This window comes from Adelges cooleyi, unplaced genomic scaffold (assembly GCF_023614345.1).
Source record: "Adelges cooleyi isolate 19-005CV unplaced genomic scaffold, UGA_ACOO_1.1 ACOO_flye_CR_arks_rails_tigmint_CR_PRNA_30, whole genome shotgun sequence".
Taxonomy (NCBI): Eukaryota; Metazoa; Arthropoda; class Insecta; order Hemiptera; family Adelgidae; genus Adelges; species Adelges cooleyi.
This window is the reverse complement of record NW_026095971.1, coordinates 7237691-7261504: the sequence shown is the minus strand read 5'-3', so window position 1 is coordinate 7261504 and position 23814 is coordinate 7237691. Positions and strand designations below refer to the sequence as shown.

The following is a 23814-nucleotide window of genomic DNA, read 5'->3' as shown; positions in this document are numbered from 1 at the left end:
TGTATGTACATAAATTTAGTTTTTAATTAAAATAGTTTATTTAATCATTTTGTTCAATCAGTAACAAATATTTCAAAGTAACTTAATATTACTAATTCATTACAATTGTACTACTATACATATATAACAGTAGGAAAAATAAATAAATGCTGAACATAAAATACAAATATTATAAATACAACTCGATTTCAAAATTTTAAATTGTTATCAAGTTTATAGGAAACTAATAATATCCAACTGAAATCAACGGGAACTCTTTTATCATATTGACATAGTTTGTGCTGTTGAGTGTTTTCCATAAATATGTGCTTTCAATGTGAACTTATACCGACATTTTTTTGGACACATTGGACATTGATAAGATGGTTCGATTCCGCATTCGTTTTTTAAATGCCTGTGTAAATTACGTAAGTGTACATATGATTTTTCACATTGTGGACATTGAAAGTGGCCCTCCCCTCTGAATAGTCCATCAATAATTGTTCCTACTAAATAAATATTAAGCAATATAAAATTAAATTTCAAACCAATATGAAAAACAAAATCTTGATAAAATCTACTATAGGCAGTAAATAATAGATAATAATGATAACTATCATGTAAAAAACCACTTAAAATAACAGCGTTAACTAATAAAAAGCATTACTAGAAAGCAATATGGGTAGCTTTTAAATCTACGATGACCATATATATGTGTATAATATTTTGTATTAATTACATTGTGTTTACAGTTTCAAACATTTTATTTAGAATTTCATCATACATCTTTCAAGTTCAAAAAATAATTATATACAGATACTATTTGGAAATGTAAAAAGTAAAAATTATAATAATATTCAACTCATAATATCTGGTTATAAAATATTATATGAGTAATACAATTAATTTAGGATTATTGGTTCTTTAGCAAAGTTTGTTGGCTCCTAGTGAAATAAACTGATCGGTTTGATGAGATACTACTTAACATTTATGTTATATCATATATTAATTTTTAATATATTATATAAGTTATTAATTATTATGTCTAATTGGAAATATCCATCTTTAACGATAATTATAAGATGTAAAATAATTAAAGATATCATTCTATTACTGTTGATGAATATAGTTTTTCAGTTTTTTTTTAAATATAAAATAATCACATTGTTATTAAATAATATAGAATTATGTCTCATATAATTTATTACACCCTATCAAATGATAAAAATGTTTTTAAAAAAAAAAGAAATATTACACAAGAGTTTGTGACTTGGTTAAAATGTGGTCCAGAAGCAAAACAATTTTAAAGTTTTACATAAGATACATTCATTATACAGTACACTATAATTATTAACAAATCATAATAAATTAATAATTAATAATCTATTTTTTTTTCAGTATGTCACTTAATAATGAAATTGGCTTATTTTAAAAATATTTGTTTCAAGCCAATTAATTTTTACCAAATGGTAGTCTGCACATGACTTGATTTTCTACAGAAGGCACGTTACACATGAATTCTGTTTTGTGAAACATGTTTCCACTGGTCCCTTCTTACGATAGATTGTAACGTTAAATGTATACCAGTGCAGCTAGGGTAGATAATTGGATGACGATATTGCTTAAAAAAAAATAAATTCTCAAGTCATAATGTACAGCATAAGAAGTACTAAATACCTTAACCCTTAAATGTATTCTAAGTGTCACTATATATCACATTTTCTCACTATTTTGCACAAAAAGGTTAAATTTGTTTAGATAACTTAAATTAATTTAAAAAAAAAAAAAGGATCACATACATCACCTTTCATGACCATTAGAATTGGTAAGTAATAAACATAGAAACTTTCAAAATAGACATACCTTTTTGGTTGCTCGATGTGGCATGGATCTATGAAACTATTTATCACGTTATCCGATAATGCCATTGAAGTTTTCAACTAAAATAAAATAAAAAATTAATAATCTTATTGTATTAAAAAATATAATTTTATATTTTTAATTAATGATACCATTTATATAATACACTAATTATAGATTTTAAAAGTAAAAATTAAATAAGGACAACTGGAAATTTAATGAAGGTAGAAATATGTTGTACAAAATAAGAAAATTGAATTTTAAATATTTTTAGGCCCAACTTCACCAATGGTTGAAATTTTGTTTAATTATTAACCGGCTAATTTTGGTCTGTTAACTGCTAATTGCGATTAAAATTGTTGCTGAAATCAAACACAAGATTAGCAATGAGTAATTAAACGTTTCAGGTACAGTAAATATGAACTAATTTGTTAGTAAAAAAAAATATAACTTGAACTTTTAGGCTCAAAGAAGTTATTGAAAAAAAAAGGTTTTTCATTGTTCAATTGGAGAAAAGTAATTTGTAATTAATCCTTTAACATAACACATAAACCAGCACTTTTTAAAATAATGTATATTTAATTAATAATTTACCCTTAAATAAATAAGTGCTATATTCATTTTTGTAAAATCTGATTTTTCTTGCAACATAATATATTAACACATATTTAATATACTAGTACTGGTACTACTTCAAGGTCTATGCTTGAATAATAAAATAATAAAATATAATACAATAAGACAATAATTATAAATTGAAAAACTATTTATATATTCGATAAAAACAACACAGGTCACGAAACATACATTACTCACAATCATCGAGATGTATTCTTAATCTCGATGCTCACAAGTAACAATTCTTCACAATTCGGCAACCGCTCATTGCATGCAGACTAACGAATGATAACACAAACGTTGATAAGCTATCATGGTAGTTTGCGCATGGAGATTGTATATATACAACGAAGCGGTATTTTGAAAATGACAAAGTAAAAAATTACAACTCGTCTTAATAAATCGGTTAAAATTAAACACTTTAAATGTTTGCGAAGAGATTTGTGTCATGTAAGTACATTTTTTAAAACGCATATTGAATATGTTATTACTTATTTGTCTTTCTTGCATTTTTCTTTTTTCAAGCTAAGCAAATATAATAACATTTATTATTATATAGTAATTATTTATGACATTGAATAGGTCATTTTAGAAACGACATAAGTTAACACTGTTGTTACATAAATTACTTTTGTCAAATTTTATACTATATATGTAGTTAGGATTTTTTATTTGATTTTTTTACCAATTGATTGCTAATACTATTACACTATTAAAACTACTAATAGTATTTATAGTCAATTTTTCAAGTCAAACTTAAATATGTTTCATACTGGTTTAATAACATAAGGTCAAAAGTAGACTATTTAAAACTCTGAATCATGAAACACAGATCCTAGAAATAAAGTTAATTTATAATATTAATTAAATCTATTCTTATTTCACAACCCCCCCCCCCTTTCCTCCCGAAATTATATTCTATATACGCCACTGCCTACAATAAGATATTAGATATAAAAATCTGTTACATTAGATAAGTTGGCAAAAACAACAATATAATAAAACGAATTATAACATTAATTTTTTATTATCATACAAAAGTATAGATATGTAACAAGTAACAAAGAACTCTTTTAATAACAAATAATTAGACTTATGGCGTGTATGAAATAATAACAAAAAGGTTATGTTAGAACTTATATAAATACAAAATAATATGTAATATATTTTGTATTGGGTACATTTAGTTAACTTAACTAAGTTAAGTACATAATAATCACGTTATTCACTGCCGTATACATAAATACATAAGTATTTATGAAAAAACAGTAATTCGTCAAGAAAACTGGCAAATCGAAACTCATTCGATAAGACTTCTTAAAAACTATTAACTGATTTGTTATAACTATTTATTAGTAGGTACATATATGTGTCTAATCTGAATATATTTTGGCTAGACACTGTAATAGTTAACACATGTTATAACTGCATAGACGATAATGGTGTTGGTGTTATAAGCTATACATATTTGATAAAAGTCGAAATTAATAAAAATAATGAAGTGATTTAATTTGTTTTAGTATGAACGCTGACGATATACATTTCTCGTAGTTAAGTTATGACTTTGTGCACACAGCCCAGGTGCGTTCTAAGGTGGACTTTTTGTCTGAACATTTTATTACAAAACGGGCAACTGTACTCAGGAGGGAAATTACCACAACTCATCATGTGACTTTTTAAGTGGTGTTTGAGCTTAAACGTTCGAGAACAGTTCTGACAGGAAAACTGAGGTTTTACACCGCATTCATATTTAAGATGACTGGCCAGCGAGTGTTTGTTTTTATAGCTTCGACCGCAAGTATGCGGACACGTCCACTTGTCGTTTAAGTTTTCCAAAGGCAACACTGTAAACCATAAAATACCATAGTTAATGGCCTGTCACAATCTGTGCTGACGTAATAAAACCACTATGATGATTATACAATAAAAACACCTATAGCGTATAAAAAGATTAAACAAACAAACACATCTTTATAATAATCGGAATCACTTAAAAAATAAATCAATTCAGATGGGTCATTCAATTTAATAAATTTTAAGTAAAACAAGCCATACTAAAACCTTTTTAGCTGTAGGAGATATGCTTTTTTTTTTTTTGGTTAGTGTTTAAAGCAATCTACATTTTAAGCCGAAGGTAGTAATTATAATTAATGCTTGATAATAAAACAAGTTCATTATTCATACGGCATAGCGACAAGTCTTACTCATATAAAGGGATCTTGGTACTTACCGATCAGATAAATACAATCAATAAGCTCCCATAATTTATTGGATCAGGCTTTTATACTATGAAAATAATTCCACACGCTATTTATTCAAGTTTAATTTCTAACATCATACAAAATCCTACATTTTTATGTACGTCAAAATTATATTTACGGTTCATAAATAAATATATACTAAATTGTATCTGTTTTTTAAAAGGCATTAGAATAATAAATTTCAGAAAGAATACAATAATTATAAAGGGATCGCTTGAAAATATAAGCCGAAATCCAACAATCCTAGTTACATAATATTTCGGTGCATTGAACTGCGATCAAAAGAGCAGGTAACTAAAATATTTACATTTACGTGTAAACCACGTTCAGATCTCAAATTTGTGTTCTTCAAAAAATGATCGGGGTCTCTCAAACTTTGGCCGCATCTCGTGTGCACCGTTAAAAATCCGTTTTTGTTTAGAGTCTAAACTTGATAGACACCATGTTGAAATTAAAATATTATGTAAAATTGAAAGCCTTGTAAACTTTAAAAATTATTATATTAAAACAAATACGAATAAAACATTATGTTTAACATTTCCTCATAAAATTTAAAATTAAATATGTATAACATCATATAACTGTAAAGAAAGTAAACTCTTAAAATGTGTTTCCCCTCTATATTCTTGACGCGTATCAAAGAATTCAGCCAGTAAATTGACACTGGCTTTGAAATGCTTTTTAAGACCATTTTCTTGTTTGAAATCTTCTAAACAGATGCTACATGAATACTTTGAAAGAACACAGCATTTATCGGGTATATGCGAACTAAGACTTCCTTTGTACTTACATTCTTGACCACATACATTTGAACAAGCAAACCAATTTGTAAGATCTAAAACATTTAATATAGCATTTTAGTGTTTAACTAATATACAATATAGCGTGAGCCGCGACGTAATTCATCAGTTACATAAATAAGGTTATGTTAGGATGTCGAAGAGCCGTCGTCACAGTCAGTTAAAAAGAGATTGAATTAGGATAAGTACAAGGTGCGAATGAAAAGCAAAAGTCAAGACACGAGTATCTAAGGAAATAGGAGCACACACTGTGCGAACGAATCGCAAGACAAGTGCAAGTGTTAAAGAAAAATACAAGGTGTTGATCAAAGGAACGAATGTTATTAACTGATGATACATGGTGTACTGAAGTCGACCGACTTTTGCAGTTAATCGTTATTTAATTATTTTTTAATCATTTATTTATTTAGCCATCACTCATCAGTCTTGAGTCGCCGGAAGTGCTGCTGGTATTTATTTTTCTATAAGTATAATATATTGATGACCTGGTAATCCTATAACAACACCACACGGCTATAAATTTAAACAATAATAATTCAAAAATAATAATTTATTAGTAAGAATTTATTGCAACGTTCTAATTCCTATACGAGCAACTTTACACACATTTTATATTCATTTATTTCATTAAGAAGTACCTACTTAGAGTTGTGCTGGAGGTTTACAATTTTTGGAATTTCTTATTTAAATAAGCTATTAGAAAGCCACTCCCTTCCCCCCGCAAGTAAACAAATTTATTATTTTTTTAGACAAAGTTTAATAAAAAAAAGCGCTAAAAAATAAAAATTCGTAGGGTGGTATCATGAAAGTTTATGAACAATGGGTGTATAGTAATTGTTTCATAAAGATTATAATTTTTATTTTAGGTATTAGGTTGTTCAAAATATAATGCGTATTTATATTTTTTTAAATAAAATGTATGCGATTTGAATAACATAAAAAATACAAGTAAAGTGACAATTTATGTTTTTAACGTCTGCCATTGTTGAGTATATATTACATTGTAAAAATTAAATATAACAGCCAAACGTTGTTATATTCATAATTAAATAGTTAATGATGTTGTTTGTATCGTCAAGAAATTCTACACGAAGTCGATTATTTTGTGCACTACTGCCAAATGACTCCGCAAATTACTTTTTTGGTAAAAACTTTTCTCGCACATATAACAACGAAAATCTGGTGGTAGGTTAGCGCAAGATTTGTAGTGTGTATTCATTTGTCCTTTGTGCTTAAACCTCCTCGAGCATATCTTACACGCGTACTTTGGCACAAGTACGCCGCATTCTTCCTTCAAATGTATGTGCAATCCTCCTTTATACTTATAACTTCGTCCACATTTATTCGGGCACACGAACCGTTCTTCAAAGTTTGACTCGCCTAAAACGAAAGCACAAAATTAGACTGTGAACAACGGTTACCTACTAATTTATAGTTTTTAAAGCATAAAAAAAAAAAATATTTTTCGCTTTACTTCACAACATATTTAATAACTACTAGCCATGGCATCTCGTTGCTCATTGTATTCAAATTTAAATATTTATGTAAACAATTATTTAAACACGGTATTTTTTTTTTAATACTACCTATCCAATAACCATTGTCTAATGCCATTACCTATTATAAGTTTTATAAAAACAAAAAAAAATATTGTATCTTTTTAATTAAGATTTTATTCCTTAAATAATATTATATGACAATTAAGATACATGCTTTAATATTAATTATGCCATATATATTATAGATGTATACATTTTTTATGATAAATACTTTTCACAAATAACTGTAACAACAAAAATATAAAAGACTAGTTTAAACTATTTTAACTCAAAACAGGTAATAATTAAAACAGTGATGTAATTATGATCAGACTATAAGTAATAAAATGTCACCAAATAAACGATACAACATAATATTATACTGGTTTATATTTTATAAATAATTGCAAAGAAACATACCTAGTAATTTTAACTATTATTATCTATTTTGATCGCAGTTATAACATTATTAAGAGTCATGTGGGTAATAAATAATAACCACTCATAAACGAAATTATTATGTTTTTATTATTAATAAATTTATGTTCGATATGTTTTTAAATATATCGAACATAAATCATTTATTTGTAGCTGTATTTTTACTATAAATAATGTTATTAAAAACACTTTTTTGTATACAAATAAAATGCCTCAGTAAAATAATATAGTACGTTCATTAACCTACTTGACTACTTTGTTTGGCACCCTTAGTAAAGTTTAAGTTTCGCGGCTAACGCCAAATTTTGAATTGTTTCAAATATGGTACATTGTGCAGTAAAAAAAAAATCATCGCAACTTATATAACAAAATATTATTTTATATGATAATTGATTAATAGAAAAAAGAAACAGTCTAGATGAAAGGAATGCATTTGTGGATTAAAGCTATATGTCTTTTGAGGTGAGTTTTCTGATTGAAATATTTGGTACAAATCACACAAACAAACTTTACACCACATTCGTTTTTATGATGATAATTCATATTTAGTCGATGTTTAAAACTCCGACCACAATTGTTAGGGCAAGTGAACCTTTCCACTATAACTGGTTGACCTGAAAGTTTTTACATAAAAAAATTAGTTAATTTCACAAAAAAAAAATTATAATAAAATAAAGTAATAATGTATGTATAATACATGTATATAAAAATGTAAATATGTATACAAAATGTGTATATGTATATAAGAAAAACATGTTTTATGCTGAAATTATAGTATATGAAAGTGCAGAAAATACTAATGCGGTTGAAAACGAAAAAGCTGATATTAGGTAATGTATTGAAACAACCAATTAGCAAACAAACCATTTACAAATTAAATACACTTCTTACTAAATTCTCGGTGATTCCCTTGATGTACGTACTAATTAAAATGAACTAAATTCACAACAATAGTTAATTAGAATGGTCTTATTCATAAATTTTCATTTTTTCTTTTAAGAAGTTGCTATCTATCTTATTATTCTGAAAAAGTTGAGTGTGTTACAAAATTATTGAAACGTAGTTTATAATACTTTATTAGCCTAATAATTCAAATAAATGAATTGTTTAGTTTCTTTGAACATATGATTGGATATCAATTTGTTATAATAAAATAATAAGGCCAACATATATTATTTTTTTAAATCTTCCTTTTATTTAAAAGTATTTATTATAAATTTGTTAGCGTTCGTTACATTTATAGTGGTTAGGTGAAGTTAGCTTTTTCTCATGCACTATAACTACATTGTCCTAGGTCAAGACTAAAACGACCAGGACGATTCGTTGATAAACTGTTTAAAAACTTTGTAAAATCGTTTTTTTAAGTATGCTAGCTAATTAAGAGACCCGTCTTGCACTAATTACACAGGTACTTAAATCGACAACATTCATGTATATAATAATATTAGAAACCGGAGGTTTAGCGTATCATACTAAACTTGTCACTAAAATGTCTCAGGTTAATCTAACCTAAAATATCTGATATCAGTGTTGTCGGTATAGCAAAAGTCACACTCCTTTTGTAGTTTTATAAATAAAACCAAACATGTTAAACAATAAATATTAAACAGACTTTATGTACTTTCTTTTAAAATATCTATGCATAAGACAAAAAAATTTATAATAGGGAGTAAAAGTGATATTAATGCAATTGACACTGCCTTCTATGAAATCCAAAAAGGATACAAATAAAAATAATGACATAACATCTATATTAACATTGATATATTGTTATCTAACATAGATCTATAATATATTAATATCGTTCATTTCACAAACTCAGAAGTAAAAAGTCGTTATGATTTTTAAATTAGTTTGTACAGCAATTACTAAAATTTAATAAATAATACAAAATAGGCTTCTCATAAATGTCGACATATTATATTTATATATTTACATCATCTGACAAAGTTACGTTACTTTCCATATCGGATTTGAGTTTGAAAAGTATAGTGCATAACTTGCAACTAGCTGTACCTCCACACTTATACTTTTGACAGCTTCTTTGGTCGCAATTGTTTCCACTATCGAGCGGTCTTATACTGGAACCAGATTTTATATCTAGTACAAACAAATAAAATAGTTAGTTTTTATTTCAATTTTCTAGCGTTAACTATTATACATATACATAGAAACTGTATAGTACCAATGAATGACCGAAGTGTAGTATATGTATAGTTATTATTAAAGTATTTCTTAAATTTATTCTGTGGTACTTATTAGAAAAATTCCTTTGATATATTTTAAAAGTAAAACAAAGAAAAGTTAGTATGATGACGTATTACAATTACAAACAAATTATTTTGCAGGAACTAGGTAAACTTTTAATTAACAAAAAAACAATTATGTTTTAAGTTAGCACAATATCATATAATGTAACTACAAAAATACGAACAAGTTTTGATTCCCACAAGCAATATTATGATATACAAATATAACCAATTTTTAAATATCACTAATAGTTATAAATTAAAATTTCGAAAATTACACTTTATATCAATTGATATCACTTTATACTCAATTTAAATCATGAATACTAATTTGTCACATTACTAAAGCACATATTTAAATAATAAGTATATTATTTAATAACAATTATCAATATATTAATATTACCTTTAACAATTGAATTTAATAATTTAAAGTTTAAACACAAAAATTCTATAGAGAGGGTATATACTATATAGTATAATCCCCATTCCTATCCTATACACCAAAAATACACTAATAAGTGCAACAGGCAAAAGAATACCAATAATAATGACATGATTGCAGATAACTATAGAAAACAGTTAATTTTTCTACCTACACTTAAAGAAGTTTTTTTCCAAATAAAAACAAAGGATATTTATTTTTAAGGACACCGACTACATAAACCTTTAGCTCCAGCATTCTGCCGAAAAAAGATTTGCAAATTGTACACTGGTATTCGATGAATACCGCATTCGGATCTTTTGTGCCTATTCAAATTAGTCTTGCTCTTTTAACTTCTGCTACACGGACAAAAATAGCACGTCCCCGTCTTCTTAGTAACTACAAAACAGGAATGAAAGACACCTAAAAATTTATCTGAGAAACTCGGCTAATCAAATAAGTTACATGTTTTTGGGGTTCAAAACGAAAATTATTTAAAAAGGTTAGGGAAAAAATAATAATTAATTAAGAATAAAAAAAAATACTAGTATGATACCAACTATTGAGAGGATTCTGCCCCGAAAGATTCCTGTTCCGTAGGTATTCCTGGACTGTATAATGTGCATAAAACACGATTGTTATTTTATATAAGTTTATTACATTGGTTAATCTGTGAAGTACTAAAAACAACATTTTTTATTACACGAATACTGAAAAACACTATCAACTAACATTGACTAACTAATAAATAGCTACATAAATATCATACCTTTACAAAGTCTGAGAATCACAAACAATAAAAACTGATTATGACGAGATTCTTATTACAATTAAAATGTTTAATATTTTAGGTTTAGATATCATTATTTTCGGTATCACATTATAATTATTGCGGTATAGAATATTAGCTCAAGTTCCATTTGTATTTAATTATCGTTAACAAATCTTTAAAACAATTTAAACTAAGTAAGTTGATTATCAGACCAGTTCAACTGTTGTCTAGGATTTCTGTGGACGGCGTCCGGTAAACGATTGTGCACAACCACTATGTGTAGTTTCAAAGACTGTTTGCGCGTAAATGACTTCATGCAGTATTGACACCGGAACTTAGCTTGACATCCACATTCGCTCCTTGCGTGTCTGGTCATATGCTGTTTATTCTTGTAGCTCTTACCACACCCGTTGATGCAATAGTATCTATTATGCGTATGTTCCAGGGCTTGCATTTCTGTTTCATCTCTGACGACACCATTCACTGTACCTGTCAAAATAAAGTACCAGTATAAGTATACAGATATGTACGCTTTCGGATATTCGTATCTACTGAATTTTATATTGGATAGCTCATGATTTAAACTAAAAACACGACTTTATTCTAGAATTCTGGAGTAATTCAGACGTCATATAGGCGTTGATATTTTACAGTTACTCACTGGCTAATGATCGGTATAATAACCGTTCAATACAAAGATTCAGTTTGTAATATTAAGCATACACGATCGACTACCATTAGCATGATTATATTGTTTTTATAAATCTACTAGAGTAGCGTTACAGATGAAAAAATAATTATTATTACCGATAAAAGTCAGCCATATTAAATCTGAAACAAAATTACACCTTTTTTAGTTTACAAAAAAAAGTCATCGTGTAATTTTTAAATTAACATAGAACTTTAATATTTCGACCAAAGACGTTGGACTACATATTATGTATATATTTACATGTTTATTGTAAGTAATCAACAAAAAAATTAAAGAAAACTATAAGAAAAAACAAAATACATAAATTGAGCAACTAGTTAGTGTTAAAATAGACATAATTATATATTTTAAGTACATTTGGATAAAATACCTTAACCGTAGACTATTTAAACAAATTACACACGGCAAAATTAAATATATCAGCAAATAAAATCTATAATTTAAAGAGTACTAACTTATTAAATAAATAATATAATACTAACTACAACACCGGTAACTGCAATATAATTGCGTTTTACATTACTACTAACACTTTCAAAACTATTTGTATAAACAACTTACAAATAAAAATTGGTTGATAAATAATTTGTGTAAATTTAATATTATTAATACATTGCACTTATAACATATACTTTAAGAGCTTACTTAAAAAACGAAAGATATAGGAAAAATTATCAAAATTGAGATCAATAACAATTAATGTTCAAAACCCGTTACACAGATAGTTTACCTATGATATATACAAACTATATTGTGATTAGAATTATCATTTAAGAAAAATAAAACACCATTTCATACAATAATATTATAAGAAAGACTAGTTTATTAATATTAACCAAAAAAAGGACGGCATTTAAATAAAGATATTTTTTCCCACCCGAGTAAAATTTAGTAGTTAAAACAAGGGAATTGAAATCAAATTATTAAGTATGATAATTAAAAAAAACAGATTTTTTTTAATCGCAAAACTTATTTTGTAGCCGCTAACATCCACTTGGAAGAAATTAGTTTAAGGAAAACTAGTGAATTTTGACTATTGATTAATTATAAAATTAAAATAAAACCTATGACAGTAACCAGATATTGTTTTTTAACAAACATGTTTAAATAAAATGTCATGTTCAAAAAGTTTTGTGGTAAACAAGTATTTAAATTTAATTTAACTAAACAACATTTTATTTACTGTCCAAATGTTTGGTTAAATGACAATATAAAGAGATCAAAAATTTTACCATCCGCTAATAAAAACAATAATATTTGGATTTTAATTTAGTTGTAAATTACCTTGAGTATCTGATAGAAAAGACCAAATAAATTTAATAAATAATATTAACAAAATATGTACTTTATATAAAACATATAACCTTTTTATATTATATACCTGATTAAGAAATAGAAAACAAACATATCATTTTATTTCAAAATAAAACTATGGAATAATAAATTAATATATTAAATATTATAATTAAACAAAAAATTCAAATAGTACGAAATAAAAACAAATTAACATTTAGTAAAGATACACTGAAAATAATACATAGGTGGTACAACTAAAATTGTGGTTAATACAGGTTATACAGTACATTTCTAGCTGGAATAACTAAATAAATAGTTCGACTAATTACTATACATTTAGTTGGTAAAACTATAGTATAGTTGCTTCAATTACAAATTTAGTTGGCCCAACTATTCATTTAGTTATTCCTACTAGAGATTTATTGTGTCCTTGTATTAACCTTAATTTTAGTTGGACCAACTATGTATTTTTCTCCGTGTAAAGTATAAAAAAGATCAAATTTGGTGATGTCGTGTATTAAAATTCAGTTTATCTTATAAAAAATTGTTTATTCTCAGATTTGTCACTAATGTGTTGATCAATAGCTATAGTTCTAGATGTGCATCTCTGAAGGTGTTTTTTCAAATGATTCTGAAGTTTAAACTGCTGCAAGCATGTGTTACATTGAAATTGACGTCTCACACCACATTCATATCTTAAATGCCTGATTAAACTTTTTTTGTTCAAATACTTGCGTCCACAATCATTCATACAAACCCAGCGTTTATCTAAATAACAAAAACTTATAAGTTTTACAAAATTATTAATTTTTTTTAAAACCAAAATAGGCATAGACTGTTATAATAATATAGCAATACAAAACCAAACAAAAATAAAAACACTTGAATTATATACAATACATTTCTTATCTCAGGCATATGTATAAGGTTAGTTAACACAATATCAACATTTTCCATTTTCTTTGCTGCTTCACCATTATCTATCTTCTGTTATAAGTTGGTTATAAGTTATACCATACAATAATTGTAATAATATATCTGATCAAAAAGTAAGTTATTATAAATACAAGATTTAGGTGGTTTAATAAATACAAAATTAAACTCGCTAATAAAATGTTTATTTGTATGAATTCGTTAAAATCATAAAATATCATCTTATTACAAGTATTATTAACAAAAATGTACATGCCCACAATTAATAAAAGAGTTAAGCAAAATTACAAAACATTAATACATTATTTATGGTTATATTATAAATCGTAAGCGATGGATATATGTGGACAGAAGTGGACACGAGTAGTGTAGACAATACTTTTGCACTACCTATAAGTCCAAGTTAGGCCCTGAGAACTCATAGGCTATTAATTACTTGTCAGTCATCCCAACTTTATTATTCAAGCTATATAATTTGGTATCATCAATAATCATTTAAAATTATTTTGTAGGTACCGACCGACTGTGTTAGATTATAAACCATTTTGAAGGAACATTATTACGTTTAATTAAAATACTGTTATTAGTATGGAGTTGATAGTTATAATTAAAAATATTTATTAGGATACCTAAAAAGATTAAGTATAAAATTGAGATATACAGGGTGATTAATTAAGGCTAAGATATTATTCTTTCTTTAATTTAATTTCAGTATTTTAGTTCTCTTTTATTTATATAAAACTATTTATTTATGTTGTTTTAGAATATTATAAAATTACCTTATTTTCGTGAGCTCTATCAACTTAAAAAACTTAAATGGTAAAGTACACATTCAAACAACTGTTTTAATTAAGAATAATTTGCTAAAATCGTTGACTCCTTGCGTGTTGGGTAATTACTTTTAATTATACTTAAGTTTAAAAGTTAAGACATATTGAAGGATAAAATGTAAGAAAACTAAAAAATTACAATTATTATAAGAGAAAACATCCTTAACGAATCATCCTGTAGTTATGCACTTCCATGACTCTCAAACCTCTGTCCATTATTTTTGTAATAACATAACAGGTACAAAAAGTATAAATGTTTTAAAAATGAAATTTAAAAAAAAATTGATATATTTATTTAGTATACAATATGTTACACATAATACTATTATAAATATATATTAAGTTAAGTATTTAGAAATCAATCTAATGTCTGTGTCTTAAGGTACCAAGCTTTTGTGTACTAGCGCTAAATGATTCTTCCATATATCTTTTCTCATAAATCGTTTAAAACAGAAGTAGCAAACGTGTTTTGGCTCTTTACCGCAATAATCTTTTATATGTCTGTTCAAATCTGGCTTATACTTGTAACTTTTGCCGCAGTTACTGTTCGGGCACATAAACTTGAAAGAACTTCTGTATTTGAGCTGGTTGATTTGCGATTCTAAAAGAAAAAAACATAAATTGTAAATTATATTAAAAAGATATTTTTGTATATTATGATGAGAAGAAGATGAAAGCTGTAAAAACAAACTAAAGTTCACATGATAATATAATCACCACATGCTATATAAATACTTAACAAATAAAAAAGAAATTAATATTTAAACCCTTAAGCATAAAAATAATACACTGAGCCGTATATACACTGTGTATATACATACGGCTCAGTCTGTTTTTAGCACTGAAAGTGACAACATTGTTGTCGAAATACGTATGTGCATAGAGTGTATTATTTTTATAGTTAAGGGTTTAAATATTAATTACTTAACTATATAATATGAATGGAGTTGTAATGTGTATAGTATACACTATACCACACTAGTTAAACTGAAATCTCTTTTTTGTGGGTTGGTTGCTTTCTGCATAACGCCATTCATATAAAACCAAAAAATTTTCCTAGACTAACTTAGCCAATGAAAACAACTTAAAACTACTAGTTTAATAAGTATTAGCTTTAAATAAAAATGATCCACATCGTAAAATGTATTAAAACTAAAATATAATTATTAACTTTGCAAATTAGAAATTGTAATATGTATGGGGAATATGTTGAAAAAATGCTTGACCAATGCTAGGTGAAATTAATTAATTTGAATCCTAAGCAAAAAAACTAACAACGATTAACGTGTAGATATTAAATACGTAGGTATGTATTTATATTTATTTATTTATTACTATAAATACATTTTGAGATTTACAGTTTTGAAGTAAAGATCATTTATAATAGCGTTTAATCATTAAAAAACAATTGTTATTATATAATAATTCATAAATAAAAATGTTACATGGTAGGAGTACTAGTTAATTTTTATTATTTAACCAGTGAAATACAATATTACGTGATTTAATAACTATAGTAAATAGTAACTGTATATAATAACGTAAGAAAAATTAAAAAATGTAATAGCTTATATTGTATATCGGCGTAACTAAGATAATCATTTAATAAAAAAATACATTTTTAATAAAATAAAAGGTTACTTTTTTGTATTATTTGAGTATAGTAAGTTAAACCAGAATATACATTTTATATACTTATTAATTCTTCATAAAATAAAGTACTAGACAAGTATTTTCCATCTATTAATGACACTCACAAGACTTACATACGTAAATAAGTATTATACACAGCTATCGAGGAATCAAAAAACAGACATACTAGTATACAGACTTGTATGTTTAAAAAAATATTGTAATCTGTCTTATAACATTATACTTTAGTTATACAAATTATTCTAATACAAATAAATTACCATATTATTATTATTATGATTAAGTAAAAGCTTTTTTAGCAAATCAAATGTTTAATTAATTAATGTTTGAACAGTAAATCATTTATCAAATTGGAGTGACTATTTAAATAAATTTCAATTTTGTCGGTACCTACATTCATGTCAAATTAGCCTGATTAAAAAAACAAACAATTAAAATGTTTAATAATAATTGAAATGAGTTGATTTCACGTGTCTGAGCAAAAAATCTTTGCGCACGAACTTTTTGCCACAGTATGTACATTTAAACTGGGGTGGAATACCACAATGCTCGGTGTGTTTAAGATAACTGGCTTTGTTGCTATATGCCTTTTTGCACTGGGGGTTGGGGCAAATCGATTCTTCTAAAACAACTAGCGATTTTACAACTACAACAAATAAAAATAACGTATTAACTTATATATAAATTTAATTGTAATTAGAAATATTTTAATGTATTTAGAAAAAACCCGCATTTAAAATAATAGATTAACAAAAAGATATTATGATGGAAGATTTAAGCTACAGTGTTGTGCCTATTATTTGATGAATAAAAAAAATATATATTTTACGATATAAAGCGTAAAACACAGTAAAACAAAATATTATAGTCTTAGAATTAATGTTCTTTGGAATAACTACTAGGTACTCTAGTATTTTATATTGTATGAAGCAATCTAGTATTTTGTTATTATCTGTTATTAGTAATCTGTTTTTATTACAAAATAATATTTAAAACATTAAAAATATTTTCTTTACATAATAACAAGGTATATTAATATAATATAATGTACTTAATAAATTTAAAATTATATATACATAACTTACGTAATCTCGAAAATATGTTAATAGTTTTTACTAGGTACTAGATAATACAACCAGTAGCGGTGTAAACTGTAATGAAGTAAATTGCTGGACAGTGAACCAAAATTAATACAAAATAATAACCATAACATCCCATCCAATAGCTGTCACACAATAAAGTTATACAAGTTAGGACTCGATTTTAAACGGATTGCGGTTTGTTTGATTTGTTGTCCCTATTCATAATTTCTTAGAATTAAAAACACAATACTTAAGCACCTAAAGTAATATAAATGATTACATTTTATTTTTAGCATTACAAGGAAACACAAAATATAATTAACTAATAAAACTAAATGTAACAATAATAAAGAAAAAAAATTCTGAGGACGAAGAAAATAATAAAATGTGCGCTATTTGTATAAGTATATATAGATACGAAAAACAATAAAACTATTTAAGTATAAAGATTATAGTAATAGTTAATAATATAATATAATGTTAGAAAAAGCATACAACTGAATTCTGAACCCATAAAATGTTTTATAGAATATAAGTGTAAGCTAAAAAAGGCATTTAAAAACTTTTTCCCAAACTCAATTGGGTTCATTTATACTTGGTAACTAGCTCGCCGAAATTGCAGACATAATTTGTTTTGTATCGTTCAGTGCAGTTTAACTGAAAAAAAAAATTATAATTAGTACTAAATATATAAACAATTTATTATAGTATGAACAAAATGTATTTCTATCAAAATGATACTGTCTAAACCGACTGTTTTTAATTGTAACTCAATTACATTATTGTGACATATTTTCATTTGCGATGAAAGATATTGTCAAACCTGACCAAAACTAGTCAGCATGAAGAAAATCTTAGTTTACTTAGTCGTACAGTTTTTTAACACAAATTGAAAGTGATAGCTGATAACGAATAGCATTCAATAAGAAAACTTAAATCATCGAAGATTGGAAAGAATGTAGAATTACGTCTAAAATAAAATAAAAAATAAGCTATTAGGAGGGCGTCACACACCCGTTATTTTCTTCAAAAAACCCGCCTTGCGTGGCATAATTTTACAAAGGCTGTAATCAAAACTAAGAAACCAAATTTTCACATAATATAGACAACAACATTCATGTCAGTGCTCTACCATGGCCATTTTTTTAATATATATTTCAACCAGTTAATGAATAATTAATTAAGAAAGGACTATTTTGACTTTTTTCAAAATGATATAGCGTCGGTTGTACTAAGTATATGGAAAAAATACGGATGCTGGAGCACAGATAATTTTGTATAATATAATGTGTATGAATTTCTTTCCTTAACTATGTATGAAGCCTGAGAAAAATTAATCCGCACATAGCAGTTTTGATGGGGAAAAAATTGTACTTTATCCAATAGAAATGACTGTGATAGTCTGACAAAAAAATTGCAATATTAATAAGTATACATTATAGTTCAAACTCCAAATTAAGATTTTTCGAAAAATTGCCTATACTTTACTCCTTAGAAATGGCCTGTGTGGCGTCCTCTTAAACAGAATATTGTATAATACAATACTATAACGGCCTATACAGTGTTGTAATGGATGTTAGCGGTGGTGCAACCAAGGGGGGTCCTCAGGCCCATACCCCCCCTTGAGTATTTCTAAAGTGGAAAATTGGTAAGGTAATTTTAGTTATTGTCTAATTATATTTTACAGTAAACAATATTTATTTATTTTGGCAGTATAATAATTTTGTTTTGGCCTGCTTTGCGACAAATAAAAAATCGTTATCACATATTGTCATTTTCTTATATTACACATGGACCTTATACCTAAAAACCGTACTTTGGACCCCCCCCCTCCCCAAGGGACATTTCTGGTTGCGCTACTGATGTTAAGTATAAGTTCGATAATTTATATTATATGATTTTATTTTACAAAGGACTTAAATGCGATTAGGATTAATCCAGAATCGTTTTTACAATTATAACTGTTTAATAATTTAAATAATTTCCATAAATGAAACTTGATGTAACATCTACACTGTATATTTTAAAATGCGTTTGGTTTAAAATAAAACAAGTGGAAATACATAGGATTACAATCTAATGACACTTACAATGTCGTACAAAAAAAAAAGGTCAACTTATTTTTTACATATAAAAACTTAATGAGGAATTCTAATAAAAACTATTACGAGAAAAAAAATGTACTTGCATACGCAAGCAATTATTCTATAACTTAAATTTAAGTATACTAAATGGAACACTTAAAAGCATTTATGAATCATCAACAAGTGTTTCTTCAGCTGCTCGTTCATGTGAAACGCTTCGTTGCAATAGAGACACGTGTAGTACTTGTTTTTAGTGCAAAATTTTTGTATGTGCTCTGTAAAGTTATTGACCACGGTGTACGTGTAACCACATCCGTTTGGGCATTCCATAAATTTTGGAAAATTGTCTTTGACTTTAAGCTGTAACTTGGGTTCTTCTGAAACGAATACAATAGCGTGTTTGTCAATTAAAGATAAGATTGAAATACATTTTTTAATACTATAATGTTGATCAAGCTGCCGAGGATTGTTGTATTTTCCTTGTTGGATTCTAACCATACAACTATAAGCAAGAGGTAATTATAATTATATTGGCAATTCAAAAAGTTAGCAGGCAACAAAAGTAAGCCGGAATTTCACTGAAAACTAAAATTAAAATAATTTAAATGGCAAGACAATGTAAACATATAACATATATAAAAATATAATAAACCACCAAATAAGTTCTTGCAATAAAATGTTCTGGTTTATTCTTCTACAGTACATAATTATATTATTATATTTCTGACTACATAATCGTTTAATAATTAGAGGCTGTACAAAGTAGTTTTATATTTGACTAAACAATGAGACAATTTTGTAGAAATTAAAAAAAATAAACATTATAACATTACAGGATTAAAAGAAAGATGAAATAATAACAATATAATAACTCATTGAAACTAAAAACTTTCTTTCAGTGAAATAAAAAACCTTTGTAAAGCACTCAGTTTGTTGTAAATGCTGTTGATGATAGCATATAATTACCGAAATACAAGACTGCTGAGGAAAGTATAATTTTTGTGGTGTACCTAGGGCGTTTAGGTATTTTATTATGTTATATTATGTAAAACCACAAGTTTTTTTCTCGATTTCTTTTTAGAAAATTTGTACAAATAATATCTTAATATAAAATAATAGTCTTAATATCTTATTTAAATTTGTACCTTCTTGGATCGATTACCTTCGAATGTGCTTATCCAGGTTCTCCTCCTTTTTACACACAAAAGCTTTATAAATTATAAAAACAATTTTTTATTTGTAAATTGATTATTAGCTTATTTACAAACTATCAAGTATAAACGTACATTATATGTATTAGGTATCTCACGCATTTTTAACAATTTTACACGGTAATTTACTACATCACGCAATACACTCTTTAGATTTATTATTTTTAGAAAAATATAACTTAAAATATAGTTATAAAGGTAGGTTAACAGTTAACCAGTTACTAATGCCAACTTACTTTAACAAAAACCAAATACAAATTATAAATAAAATATAGATATTTTTTAAAAAATAAAAATGCATACATGTTTTCTGTTTTTTTTTTTTCAAAAAAGAAATCGACCGGAAACTAGTGTATGCGAGGAGGTGAACAGTGAACCACCTCAAGTTTGGAAGCAAGAGTTGCGCTTAACGGCGTACAAAATAAGGTATTTAAAAAGGGCATATCCGTTGTTATGGCTAAATTTTCGAGTATGAAGGTAATGTTAGCTGGAGGAAGACTTATATATCATTATAACTATAGGAAGAATACAATTTTGTAGCTATAATAGTCACGCCAGTTTCATTTTGATCGTGCACCTCCAATCGCCGGGCTTGCGACGGCATTGTTCTGTTTCGTAGGCATGGGAAACCCATGTATGTAAATCATGTGTGACTTGAGCGATTGCTGTTGGGTAAACCTCTTGTGGCACACGATGCACGGGAACTGCGGTTCTTTGCCACACTCGTACTTAACGTGTCTAAACAGACCACTTTTGTATTTGTATCCCCTACCGCATCCCGGATTGTCGCAAACGTACGGACGCCAATGGTTGGGCGAATCCAGCGATAAATTCAATTCTAAACAGCACACGTGGAAAAAAACCATATTAGAAATAATATACTGGAAAATGGATAAAAAAAAACAATTTAAAAACAATTCTCAAAATTCGACAAACTAATTATGCAAAAAACCTAACTACCGGGCACAAATCAATATAAAAACTATCTATATATATTAATCTACTCGAAATCATACCAATATTTGATATGGTAAATAATAAGTTAAGTACATGATACGCCGTCTATCAGTCGGTCTTTCCATTCGAGTAGGCATCGTAATATACTACTACTACTATTATTATTATCATTATTGATCAACTATAGGCTAGTTTATGAAACTCAGTAAATAACGAGAAACTAATTTGTATTTGAATTTAGACGTTAAAAATGTTTTAAAAATAATAGATAATATAAAACATAAATTATTAGGTATATTATTATTATTATTATTCGTGTATACAATTTAAAAGAACATATTAAGTTTATGAATGTTCATCATGTGCTTTCTCAGGTGTTCCTTGCGTTTGAACGGTCTGTTGCACATCTCGCACGGAAACTTCCATTCGACACCACACTCGTACTTCATATGCCTGGCCAGTCCTCGACTGTATGTGTACAACCGACTACAGTTCGGACATTCGAAGTTTCGCTCTGTGAACGTTACAGCAAAACATTTTATATAAATCACAAAAAAAGAAAAATTAATAAAAAACAAAAAATGCTCGTGCAGCAATGACGAAACATCTAATATTATAAGCGATACTGCGGCTAGTAGGTCCTATGTTCCTTGAGCCATGTAAACTAAACAAAATTGAACTAAGAGAACACCACACCACCTAGATACATTGAAGAATAATATAAAAGCAACTGTTTAATAAAACGCAATACGAAGCCTGTCAAATTAAACAAACATTAATAGCCCCATATAGCTCATACATTAATACATCAAAGCTAAATTACTAAGTAATAGTCTTAATTTCCGACTGTTTAAATTAGCGTAAAATGTTTAGAACCAGAAATAATCTTAAAATAAAAACACGGTCAATGTTAATTAATCCTAATAGAAACCAAGGTATTTAGATGGACTTAAAAACAAATTAAAAGTTCATAATTTTGTTGGAATATATTTCATTATTCATAGCATTGATTTCCTTATAGTATTTTACCAACCCTTATTACAGAAGACAACTATATTTTACTTTTAATTGGCTGCCATAGAAATTTGATCTATTGTAAAACATATTTGGTACACTGTTTTTTAAAATAATATCAGTTTGTTTAGACTGACTCTAAAATTTAGAGATGCTCCTATTATTGTATATTCCATTACACGGTATTTATTTATGTCATCCATCAAAATTCAGATTTCCTCAATTGTATAATGATTTATTTTATTGTTTAAATGCTTAACTCGCTAAGGTCATGAAATCAGATCCCCATGTCAGTAAATAATAAAGTTAATTTTTAAGACAACATAATGTGTTTACCTGTGTTATTTAATGAAGCAACCGCAGTTCACGTTTAGGTTCGGCGCCACTGTTGGCATATATTTAAAAACGCGTATAATAAGCAAAAACATAAGTGGGGTGACGTTCCCTTCGTTAAAAATAATATGAAGCGTAGAATTTCTTACTTAGTGAAACACTTTTTTATAAAATACTTTTATTTTATTTTTCTACCCTTCTACCCCACTCACAGCTTTTCATCAATTGCATTAAGAAAACTGGCACTGCAGCCTCGGTACATTGTTTTACTTAGAACCGTATAAAATATGTTAACATAAGTACAGTTAATAGTAAGTTATTAAGAACATCGGTTAATAATTCTACAACAACGATACGACAAATTCTCCTCTTAAAAAAATATGTTTGGGCCACTAAAAGCAGTACTACAACTATTCCAAAATCAGCAAGATTTTCCTAATATTGCCAAAGAAAATTTAGAACAATAAATTAGAATAACTAACTAACAAGGAAAAGAGTGATTAGAAAAAGAACAGTATAATTAATAATTATAACCACACACAATCAAGTTTCAAGTACAAAAAAGGCATGATTAAAACAAATATTTAAACTCCATCCACTCTAATGTTTTATTAATAGTTTATGAACGATGCACATGTGAAGTTTAATTTGCCATCTATATGGAAATGTTTTGTGGCACACATGTGCTTATTGCTCTACGCCGCACACTTGTGAAAATGTCAAATCATATCTTTTCTGTTTATAATGTCTCTCGCACTGGTTGATACAAA

The 23814-nt window shown here is 27.0% G+C and overlaps 2 protein-coding genes and 1 long non-coding RNA gene across 4 annotated transcripts; all 3 read right to left on the bottom strand.

The window, feature by feature from the left end:
- Nucleotides 1-14: 14 nt before the first annotated feature.
- LOC126839102 (uncharacterized) lies at nt 15-2805 on the bottom strand. Of its 2 annotated transcripts, XR_007685776.1 has the most exons (5): nt 2647-2805; nt 2434-2539; nt 1843-1919; nt 1443-1600; nt 15-488 (listed from the first exon to the last, which is right to left on the bottom strand). It is a non-coding gene; the product is annotated as an uncharacterized LOC126839102 (long non-coding RNA). The 2 variants fall into 2 exon arrangements; XR_007685775.1 differs by having other exon boundaries at nt 2434-2802.
- Nucleotides 2806-3263: 458 nt separating this feature from the next.
- On the bottom strand, nt 3264-7022 carry LOC126839342 (gastrula zinc finger protein XlCGF8.2DB-like). The gene is made up of 5 exons (XM_050574621.1): nt 7016-7022; nt 6776-6898; nt 5407-5553; nt 4113-4301; nt 3264-3292 (listed from the first exon to the last, which is right to left on the bottom strand). The coding sequence occupies exons 1-5, from the start codon at nt 7020-7022 to the stop codon at nt 3264-3266; spliced, it is 495 nt and encodes a 164-aa protein (XP_050430578.1).
- A 4107-nt stretch (nt 7023-11129) lies between these two features.
- Nucleotides 11130-16763, bottom strand: LOC126839341 (zinc finger protein 586-like). Its single transcript, XM_050574620.1, has 4 exons — nt 16754-16763; nt 15192-15311; nt 13515-13715; nt 11130-11428 (listed from the first exon to the last, which is right to left on the bottom strand). The coding sequence occupies exons 1-4, from the start codon at nt 16761-16763 to the stop codon at nt 11130-11132; spliced, it is 630 nt and encodes a 209-aa protein (XP_050430577.1).
- Between the last annotated feature and the right edge of the window lie 7051 nt (nt 16764-23814).

Bases quoted from the DNA above. Each gene is read 5' to 3' on its own strand.
- LOC126839342 (XM_050574621.1), bottom strand. The intron at 5,554-6,775 runs GTAAGATATGCT...TAAATGTTTTAG, and splicing joins ACTTGTGCCAAAGTACGCGT to ATCTTACAAATTGGTTTGCT. The intron at 4,302-5,406 runs GTCTTAAAAAGC...TATGGTTTACAG, and splicing joins AGATTTCAAACAAGAAAATG to TGTTGCCTTTGGAAAACTTA.
- LOC126839341 (XM_050574620.1), bottom strand. The intron at 13,716-15,191 runs GTAAAGAGCCAA...TTTGTTATTTAG, and splicing joins ACATATAAAAGATTATTGCG to ATAAACGCTGGGTTTGTATG. The intron at 11,429-13,514 runs GTGACAAATCTG...TTATTTTGACAG, and splicing joins AGCTATTGATCAACACATTA to GTACAGTGAATGGTGTCGTC.